At 26.9% G+C, this 11,579-nt stretch overlaps 2 protein-coding genes and 1 non-coding gene across 3 annotated transcripts; 1 reads left to right on the forward strand and 2 right to left on the reverse strand.

Moving 5' to 3' along the window:
• Positions 1 to 192: 192 nt before the first annotated feature.
• LOC124825886 (CBL-interacting protein kinase 5-like) lies at positions 193 to 1,710 on the reverse strand. The gene has a single exon (XM_047298616.2). The coding sequence runs from the start codon at positions 1,504 to 1,506 to the stop codon at positions 193 to 195; it is 1,314 nt and encodes a 437-aa protein (XP_047154572.1). The 5' UTR covers positions 1,507 to 1,710.
• Positions 1,711 to 1,832: 122 nt separating this feature from the next.
• On the forward strand, positions 1,833 to 2,576 carry LOC124825880 (syntaxin KNOLLE-like protein). The gene is made up of 2 exons (XM_047298608.1): positions 1,833 to 1,905; positions 2,441 to 2,576. The coding sequence occupies exons 1-2, from the start codon at positions 1,833 to 1,835 to the stop codon at positions 2,536 to 2,538; spliced, it is 171 nt and encodes a 56-aa protein (XP_047154564.1). The 3' UTR covers positions 2,539 to 2,576.
• Positions 2,441 to 2,591, reverse strand: LOC124825985 (U4 spliceosomal RNA). Its single transcript, XR_007027800.1, has one exon. It is a non-coding gene; the product is annotated as a U4 spliceosomal RNA (small nuclear RNA).
• Positions 2,592 to 11,579: the final 8,988 nt, after the last annotated feature.

Here is an 11,579-nt window from a genome sequence, read left to right on the forward strand (position 1 = left end):
AGCAATTCAAATAATTCTGGCAGCAGTAGAAACCATATTTCTATAGACAAAAACATTGATATCTTGCCAAATTAATCCCATGCAAAAATGCGTGAAAGAACACCTTCTATCCAATAAAAAAGAGGTCTCTCAACAAACTTAAATAATTTCTTTTGTGGTGCTACCATTGCCACCGCTTATATCCTGACAGACTTAAATAATTTCTTTCAAAGAAGGTTTGAGGTACTGTTCCCTGAATTTTGAATATTCCAATGTGTTTCCAGCTACTTTTGTCACCTCAACAACATGCAAGGAAGATGTAACTTCAAAAATTTCTGCATGTAGGATGAGTTGGCCTTTTATTCCTGATTTGCATCCCTCCAATCTAACAATCCCATCTTTCTTCAAGACTTTAAATTTATCATCTATCTGTGCTATCTCTTCAAGCATTGATACAACAGTAGAAGGTCTTTCTCTGGTAGTAAATCTCGTCAGTTGTCTTTCATTCTGATCATTTTCAAACAAACCAGAAAGATCAAGACCTGATGAGAGTGATATCAAATCAAATGCATTGAATTGATATAGCTTCAAGGGGCTTTCTTTTTTTGTTGACATTGGACTGCCATCTGAATCTGATGAATCAAATACAACCTGAACATCCAAGATATCATCTCCATTTCTGGGGAACAAAGGTGGCAGCTGATATTCTACAGTCTGCACGTACCCCTTTCTAAACCAACGACTTTGCACAATCTTAGCAACACTAATTCTACTCGTTGGATTGGGATCAAGGATCCTATAAATAAGTCTTTTCACATCTATAGAGAACCATTTTGGGAATTGGCAATCTGCTTTGATAATCTTCTTATACATCTCCATCAAATTCCTGTCGTTGAAAGGAGCAAAACCTGCCAAAAGAACATAGAGAATCACTCCACAAGACCATATATCTGTCTTGGCTCCATCATATCCTTTATTCTTTATAACCTCAGGAGCAACATAGGCTGGAGTTCCACATATTGTGTGAAGAAGGCCATCCTTCTTTTTGGATTCAACCAATGCGCTCAAACCAAAATCCGTAATTTTGAGATCCCCATTTTCATCAAGAAGAAGATTCTCTGGCTTGAGATCACGATGACACACCCCTAAGCTGTGGCAGTAATCAACAGCATCAATCAGCTGCTGAAAATATTTTCTTGCTACATCCTCCTTCAACCTTCCTCGGGACACTTTATGAAAAAGTTCGCCACCTTTCACCAATTCCATTGCAAAATATATCTTTGTCTTGGTTGCCATGACCTCGTACAGCTGCACGATGTTGGGGTGCCTCACAAGGCGCATCACTGAGATTTCGCGCTTGATTTGATCCTTCATACCCTCCTTCATCATCATCATCTCTTTATTGATAACTTTCACGGCCACGCTCTGGCCTGTCTTCAAGTTCCTTGCATGGTAAACTTTGGCGAAATTGCCTTGTCCAAGGAAGCGTCCAATCTCGTACTTTTGCATCACAATTTTTTTCTCCATTCCTCCTGATTCCTGAAAGTGGAGGAACAAAAGGAATGATCTGAAAAAAGAGTGAGATCAAGAAGAAGTAACACATAAGATTGTCTTGCTCTTACGGTCCCCACTCTCCATTTTGTCAATGTGGAACACTTGGAAAAACCAAGACTGGTGTAGGGAAAACGTGAAGGCTTAGGAGGCTGTGTGGAGGAATCACCTTTGGCAGCGTGAGGGGTGTTCCTCTTGGTGCAAAGAGATGAAGATCTGACAAAATGGTTAGAGAGGAATTTAAGCTAACAAAACACCAAATCAAGACCCAACCAGTAGTGGCAATGTATAAAAATAGTGAAATGAATAAAAATATACGGGAATGGTTTGTTTGTGGTATTGTTTTAGCTGCATCTGCACTTCAGGGACATGACAGTATTTACCAAGATTGCTGACATTCACATCAGTTGAGACTAAAGCTTACTTTTCAGTCGTTTTATTTCAAATTCTACACCTGAATTTTAAACTCTAATTTCAGTATATACCATCAAAACACCAGCTCCTCCCAATGCACCATCTCAGGTATTGTAAATAAATGTTTGCTTTTTAATTTGTTTCCATTTTTAATTTGTTTTTATACATTTACCAATACGACTGAACTATATAGACCCGATTGGAGAATTCTGGATAGACACTTAAAAGAAACAAAAAATAAATAAAATCTAAATTTTATGTAAGCTAAAATAATTTATGTATGAACTTATTTATAAAATTCGTGATTAATTTCTTAAGAACAGGAAAAGTGAGTTTTCTTCTGTTTTAATACAAAATTAAAATGTTTAATTCTCTTAGAAGGAATTCATGCAATAAGTTAACATGGAACAAACTACAAAATATCCTTCAAAGGTCATCACATCAACATTTTAAATTGATTCTCCAACATGAAAATTACTTTTCACTAAGCTTACAGGACTTTATCCCAGAGGGAGCCCTTCCAGAAATTCTCAAAGGCCCAAGACAAGCCCAGGCCTAAGAGGGGGTTTGGAAATAGTTTTCAACCAGCAATAGACGCGCCTCGGTTAGAACCTCACTAGCTGCGTCATTGCCCCAAGCGCAAAGATGGTCGTTACAGGGTATTCTGTATCAATATATAGAACAACCTCAAATTAATGAGACACACATGATCGATGTGGAGCCCATTGTTTATTTTTACTCAGTAATCACCTGACCTTTTTCAGGGAAATGTAAACCGGGGAGGAGAGAAACAGAATTTGGAAGGTGGCAGGTAACCAAAACATATTAATTATTGTTCCATTATCATTGTTAAGTTTGAATATCTCATTACCCTTTTGGATAAAGTGCAGTACCTGTTCTCATATATCTGTTTCTTATCACAATTTCAGATTTACAGACTATTAATTCAAGACTCGTTCTCCCTCTACCTCACACCTTTCTTTATGTAATTCCAACTTTTTCTAAATTTCTAAAATACTTTCTTTATGTAATTCCAATGTTTTCTAAATATATTCTTCTGACAGAAAGCCGGTTAAGTCTGCATCGAATCTTGAAATCCATTTAAGTCTTTTACAGTTTCCAAAATCTACTTTTTTTTCTTTTTTAATTTTGAATGTGTGTGTTTCGAATTTTTTTTAGGTTTATTAATTAATTTTGTTATATTTTTTTGTTTTAAAAAATAATTTTAACTTTTTATTATATTTACTTGTTTATATATTGGTTGAAATATTAAAATATTTTATTATTTTTGTTGTTTGTATATTTAATTTTTGGATTAAATATATTTTTGTCTTTCAACTTTTAGTCAAAATTGAAATTAGTTTCTCTTAAAATTTTTGGCCCAATTTAATCCTTAAATCTTAAAAATGTATGAATTTAGTCCTTTTAACCAAATTTTGTTAAGTTTATTTAATATTTCAAACGTGTTTTATGATAACATTTGACTTGTTTACACCATTTGACGTATTTTCACTTCAATGTTAATTTAGAAACTCATTTGAAACTTTAAATAAACTAGACAAAATTTGATTAAAATGACTAAATCAACCTATTTTAATAGATGAGGGACTAAATTAGGTCAAGGTTTCAAAGATTAACTTATTTCAATTTGTACTGAAAAGTTAAGGGACAAAAAACATATTTAACCCTAAATTTTTTTAATGTATTTTGTTGTTTGTAAATTTTGGTTGCCCCATATATGGTTAAAACATGATATGCATCTACTATCATGGTGAAAGCTCACCACAAGGTGAAAGGAGAAAAAGACCTACGCTACCAGTCAAATTATGGTCTAATGCACGTAGTTAACAAGGGAATGCTTTTTGAAACGGTTAATCTTTTAAACGATTTTCGAAATTCGATGAACTCTTAACCCAATTTCAAAATCCAGTTAAGGGTTTGACGGATTTTGAAATTTATTAAACTCTTAATTAGATTTTGAAATTCAATTAAGAGTTTGTCATCTTTAGAAAATCGATTAAGGTTTTAAGAGTTTTCAAAAGCTGTTGAACTCTTAGTCAACTTTCGAAATCTGGTTAAGAACTCGTGCTTTGAACATGATTTCAAAAGTTGGTTAAGAGTTCAACGATTTTTAAAATGTGTAATAACATAATATAAGGGGTTTTGAATGAAGTTACTTTTATCTCATGTGTCACGCAATTCATAAACGTACTCGATGAACACCATAAACAATAATTAGATAAAAGACCACCACATAATCAACAATGACAAATCTCAACACAAATAAATAACACAAACACAAAAACCAACAAGGGAAAGTAGGGACCAATAAAGTAAAGGAAGCAAAAGAACCATCACAATTAATTAATGAAAGACTTAGGAAGAAATGAAGACCAACGAAGAAAGGCAAAAGAATACTTGAAGTAACTATAGGAGATACAAATAAATATAACATTTACGTGCATTAAATTTAGGACACTTGCTCCCTCCATCACCACCGAATGCTCCCTGCGCCACCCGATACCTATTTTGTCCTTACTCTAAAACGGTTTCACCTTCAACGGATGTTGACATCCGTTTACATATTTTATATTTTAGTTTATTGTTTTTATTTAAAAAAAAAGTCTTCAACGGATGTGGCACATCCGTTTTAATAATTTTTTTAAAAATATTTTGATTTATTTAAATAATAATACATAAATTAAATTAATAATAATTATTTTATTAAATAAAATAAAAGTAATTTATAAATAATTAAGTAATAATTTTAAAAATTAAATAATATTTATATATTAATTTAAAATATAATAAATTAAAAAACAAAAAACTAAAGAAAAAACTATAACTGATGTCACCACATGTGGCACATCCGCTTTAATAAATGTTTTAGAAATATTTTGATTATTATTTAAATAATAATACATAAATTAAATTAATAATAATTATTTTATTAAATAAAATAAAATTAATGTATACATAATTAAGTAATAATTTTAAAAAAATTAAATAATATTTATATATTAATTTAAAATATAATAAATTAGAAAACAAAAAACTAAAAAAAACTGCATCGGATGTCGCCACATCGGATGTGGCACATCCGTTTTAATAAAATTTTTAAATATATTTTAATTATTATTTAAATAATAATACATAAATTAAATTAATAATAATTATTTTATTAAATTAAATTAAATTATTTTATAAATAATTATTTAATAATTAAAAAAAATTAAATAATATTTATATATTAATTTAAAATACAATAAATTAAAATACTAAAAACTAAAAAGAAAAGAAAAAAACTCAACGGATGTCGCTAGAGCTGTCAAATGAGCCCCTTTAATAAGATTTGGCCCTAGCCCATGTGGGTTGGGGCCAAAAAAGCCCACAGGGCCAAAAAAATTCTTTATTAAAAAAGCCCACAGGGCTAAAAACCCCTAAAGCCCTATAGGCCAGGGCCAGCCCATGGGCTTTCCTTTTTACAAAATTTAACGTCTAGAAACATAATATCATCATACAAGTAATCACAAATCATATGTATTTTTTATCCAGCTCTCATTTTATCTTTGTTAGTAATAACTTATAACCATAATTGATTCATGTATAATTATATTTTTTTACCAATAAAATTAGTTTTCTACTTCATAACTGTTTCTATATTAATTAGTTTAATAATAATGCTTTTATACAATTATTTCTTAATTTTCAAATTTTGTTTTGATAATTTTTCATCTTAATTTTGGTTTCTTAATTTTGGTTTGTAAATTTGACGGTTCAGAGATATCCACGTAAAATAGGTTTAAAAGTTAAAAAATTTAATTTAATATATAAAATTTTGATGAACTAACGAATTTATTTATAGATGGTAATCTATTTTGTCACTAGTTTAAATCAATATCATTCGACTAAGATTTGTGATCAAAATTACATTATTTTTAATTGGTGTGAGCATGTTAAAATTTTGACTTAATAACTTTTTAACTTTTTTAATTTTCCAAATTTAATAAAATTAATATTTATTATTTACAAAGTTATATAATTCTTTTAAAAAAAAATTTATGAAACGTATTATTTAGTCATTTACATCAATTTATATATTTTTATGTCTTTTTCATATATTTTATATTATATTCATTTGTCTTTTTTATTAGTTTCTTATTAAGAGACATTGATGTAATTTATTTATTATTATAATTTTTATTTATTTTATATGTTAATAATTAAATACAATAATAATTTTAATTTTAGTATTATAAATTATAACATTATATTTATTTAAAAATATTGTATCTATTATTTAATTATTTTTTATTACAATCGGCTCAATTATGATAAATAATTCAATAAAAATGATATTTGTTGGATAAAGATAAGTATGATTTTAAAATATTAATTTAATCTAAAAGGTTAGAAAAAAAATATGATTTTATAACCACTAGGATTACATCTAGATCTTGTATACTAACATATATGATATTTATAAGAATTTTGCCTAACAAGGATTTTCACTAAAAAGTTAGTTTTTTTATTACGTGAAATTAATTTTAAACTTTACAAAGTTTGTGGTTTAATTTTTTAATGTATATATATCTATACAAAACATTCAACAAAAGAATTTTATATGACAAACTATAAAAAATAAAAATTTTACACCGATATTAAAAATTTATCCAATCAGTAGATTTGAATTTAAAATCTATCCATAATTAATATTTCAAATATTTATATAGATATTAGAATTCGATTATTGAAAAATCGAATTTTCAACTGTGTTACTTTTATAATTTATTTTTTGAATTTTTTTTCATTTTCTTTTAAATAAAAATAATAATAAAAATTTTCTTTTTTAACTTTCCAAAATAATAAAATTATATATTTAAAATATACTTATAATTAAAAAATTATTTTAAATAAGTTTTTATAAAATCAATATTTATACATTTATATTTAATTAAAAAGATATTAAATATCATGTAAATTTTGAAAATTATTGAACTTGTAAAGTAAATAAAAGAAATAACTAAAAAAACATTAAAAGTGAACTAATTTAGTTTGGGGGCTAGCCCCATCCTAACCCTACCCCAGCCCACTTTATGTGGGGCTTTAGGGGTTGGGGCTTTTAAAAAGCCCCCTATTAAGGAGGCTAGAAAATTGGGGCTTGATTTTAGAAGGGGTTAGGGTCAACCCATGGGCCAGGGGCTCAAATGACACCTCTAGATGTCGCACATCCAATTCTTTAACAGATGTCGACATCGGTTTAAGAAAAGAGGTGGGGATGTAAAATATTTTAAAATATGAAAGATGGTTTTAGAATTTTGAAAAAAATGTGGTGATGCAGGGAACAATGTGGGTGATGTAGGGAGTAACCTCTAAATTTAGTTGGTCAAAATTTAATATATTGGGTAACATTTAATTACCTTTTCCGTGTTTCTTTTTTTCATTTTATTTAAAGGGTAAAACTATTACTTTGGAGGTTCAGAAAGAAGAGGAAAAGGTGTAAGTAGAAGCTTCCTTAATTCACGCTCAAGCATTGGGCCAATGTTGGAAGACCAAGGGAGATGAACTGGTGATGGAACCCTGCAAATTAAGACTCATTATTGTTCAGTTATTCCCTTCTTAAATTTTTATTATCTCACGGTTCATAAAATGAGTTTAAGAACTATACAATCAATAAAATAGCTAATCTTCTCCTATAAAAGATAGTCACAATGGAAACTTCAACAAAAATTTATGGGACCGAATAATTAGAACCTATGAAAAAAAAATTAACATATGCCACTTCAGATATAAAGTACACTGCACTCTTTAGCTAGAGGCGAATATCACAGATAACATTTCATCTGGTCGTTTTTCCGATGTGGAAACTTTAAAACATGCATATACATTTGAATATATGACGATAAATTCTTAGTCCTCATTTATTTTTCTTCGTACATTACAAAATATTTATTTTCATTTTAACATATTTTGAAATTTGTTAAATTCATAACTAGATTTTGAGATCCAATTAAGAGCTAGCGAGCTGTTCGATTAAGGTTTTAATAGTTTTTAAAAATAGTTGAACTCTTAATCGACTTTAGAAATCTTGTTAAAAGCTCGTCAACTTTTTAAAGTATGTTAAGGTTTTAATGATTTTTGAAACTTGTTAAATCCTTAATCAGTTTTTGAAATTTAGTTAAGAATTCACGAACTTTCAAATGTTGGTCAAGGGTTAAACGATTTTAAAAAACTATTAAAATTTTAATCAATTTTTGAAAGCTGATGAGCTTCGAACTGGATTTTAAAAATCGGTTAAGAGTTCACGATTTTTTAAATATGTAGTAACATAATATAAAAGGGTTTTGAGTGAACTTACTTGCATCTCACGTATCATGCAACTCACAAACGTAGTCGACGAACACCACAAACAATAATTAAACAAAATACCACCACATAATCAAGAATGACATGTCTCAACATGAATAAATAACACAAATACAAGAACCAACGAAGGAAAACAAGGATCACTAGAGTGAACAAAACAAGATGACCATCATAGTTAACAAAGGAACCAAAAAGAAATGAATACCAATAAAAAAAGACAATGAAAAACAAGAAATGGACGTGGAAGGAACTGTAAGAGCTAAATATAGCATTTACATGTATTAAATTTAGTTGGTAAAAATATAATATATTTAGTAACATTTAATTCCCTTTTATGTTTGTTTTTTTTTCAAAGGGTAAAAGTATTACTTTAGAGGTGGAAAAAGAATTACATTAGCTTTGCAAGAACAGAAAAATGTGCATGGAGAAGCTTCATTGATTCACACTCAAGCATTTAGCATTGGGCCAACAATGTTGGAAGACCAAAGAAAATGAGTTGGTGATGGAACCCCTCAAATTAAATTTAGACTCATTATTGTTTAGTTTTTTCCTTCTTAAATTTTTATTATCTTATGAATTTAAGAATTTTACTATCAATAAAATAATTAATCTCTTCCTATAAAAGAGAGTCACAATGAAAACTTCACCTAAAATTTAAGAGACCCAATAATTGGAATCTATGAAAAAAAATAAGCATATACCACTTCAAATATAGAGTACATTATATTATTTAAGGCTAAAGAATAATTTGCACTGTACTTAATACATGGCTCCATAGTACCAACACACTTCTACTATTTTATATTAAAGACAACATTTCACTTGGTCCTTTTCTCGATGTAGGAATTTTAATCAAACATACATATACCATAACTTTGAATATCTGACCGATAAATTCTTAGTCCTTCTTTATTTTTTTTTGTACATTGAAAATATTTATCTTTCACCTAATTTTCTCATTACAATTTTTTATATAATATTTCAAAACAAATGAGTAATAAGGTTAGATTTATAGGAAATGGAATGTAAAATAACATTAGGTTAGTTATTCATTTTTTATTTCTCTATTTTCTAATACATAAGTTATTTAAAATAATTTTTTAAAACCTAAATTTATTGGTTATCCAGAGAGATTTATTTTGAAGATCAATCAGAACATTTAATAATTTTGTACATTCTATTAAAAAAAATTAAAAGTATTTTGAATTTCTTTCATATGTGTGGATAACATAAAATGTATAGTTTTCTCAAAATATGTACTTTTTTTTCTTCTCATGAATTAAATGAAGTTTTCTTTAGTTGATGAATTGAGTGGTGTTTTTCAGTCATGAGGTGATTGAATATAACAACATTATGCATAGGACTTATGGACTATGCATCCTCTCTTATACATTGTGTATCTTCTTTATATTAACTGTTTAAAATTTATATATTTCTTTCTTTTCTCTTTTATTATATTGATTTTATCTTATTACCGAACTCTACTTTATTGGAAAAAACTTCATGTATTTGAAAAAATTCAGAATGTAAAATTAGTTAGCTGAAACTCTATAACTCTATAACTCCTGAGAAACCTGTGTAATTTTAAATAAAAAGTACTTTAGAGAAGTTGATTAATGTATTAATTTTCTCCTTGATGAAATTATAGGCTTAAAAAAAGTTATTTAAGATGCCTTGTGCAAGGAATTATGCATATCAAATATTAAATTAAATTTATATACATATACAATTTATAATTATTTTTATTATGTGAGTTGTTTTTAGAAAAAGAAAAAATATAGATATTTTGGGAAAGAAAGAAGATTGGTACGCAAACAATTTTGCAGTAATGTCGATTAAAAAGAATTAAATTAAATATAATTAAGAAAAATAATAACAACAAAATTGTCATTTTCTTACTAGAAGAGGAGATACTCAATAAAAATGTAACTATTTATTTGGAAATGGGATTGGATACATTAAAATTAACTGATTACAGAGAGAGATTAATTTTGAACATGATAATTTTACACTTTCAATTAAAAACAGGATTTAAAGAAAAGAAAAAGGATTTAAAGAAAAAAATAAAAATATAATTTCTAAAACATGTCTAGTGATCATGCATCACATAAAATTTATATCTTTCTTAAAATATGTCAAAATTTTCTTTTTTTTTTGTCATGGATTGAAAGTATTCTATGGGACGTGACCATCAAATGTGAAAGACCATAATACATTTTCTCTTCTAAGTCATGTCTCTACCCTTGATTTATCCATCTTGCTAGTCATCACTGATACTAGTTTTTTTTTTTTTTATCTAACCTTTTTTTTTACAATATACCTTCTTCTGCACATATTATTTTTGTACTTCTTAATATTAATACATCAGTTTATTAAATTAGCAATGGAAAAGAAGTTATACTAAAATAACTTTTTTGTCATATTTTTTCTATTATATATAATTTTTATATTACTGTTATAATATTTTATTATTTAAATTAAAAGTAAGCATAAACAAATATTTTTATTTAATTTTTTTGAAGTCAACACAAAAGTATTTAGACACTTAACTACAAATAATATACAAAAACATATTTAGTATTTCAAATTTACCTAATTTATTTTTTAAGATACACTAATAAGGAAAACTATTTTTTTTATTCCATAATCATATATATTTTATGCACTTCCTTCCACAATTATGAAATTATAAATTGCAACATGAAATTTAATGTAATTAAACTCAAGTGATTATATAAAATTCTTTAAATTTTAATTTCAGTTTACATGTATTCAGTTCAAATTGGAGAGTTACATTATTAATTACAATAAATTGCTCCATATATTGTTTTGCTAAATGGGAGAAAATTTCAATAATGTGCATTATAATAAAACATAGTAATTTATTTAAAAAAATTATTTTATTAATCACATTTTATAGCATTATATAAATTTAAAGAAAAAATAATTTTTAAATATAATTTTATACTTCTATATATAACTTTAGTTTTTTATAAATATTTATTTTTAAGAAATAAAAATAATTAATATTTCAATAAAAATAACTGTATTTCAATTAAAATAAAAGAACTAAAAGTGAATAAACTTTCTGACTAAAAATAATAATGATTTTGATATATATATATATATATATATATATATATATATATATATATATATATATATATATACTTTTATGTGTCATTTTTTCATTAGATTTTAATTTTAGATCATATATCTAATGAAAGGTTGAATAGGACTTTTGTGTAAATCTATAAATTATATTGTAT

The sequence above is a fragment of the Vigna umbellata genome, chromosome 5, assembly GCF_029865625.1.
Source record: "Vigna umbellata cultivar VRB3 chromosome 5, Vumbellata_1.0, whole genome shotgun sequence".
In the NCBI taxonomy this organism is placed as follows: domain Eukaryota; kingdom Viridiplantae; phylum Streptophyta; class Magnoliopsida; order Fabales; family Fabaceae; genus Vigna; species Vigna umbellata.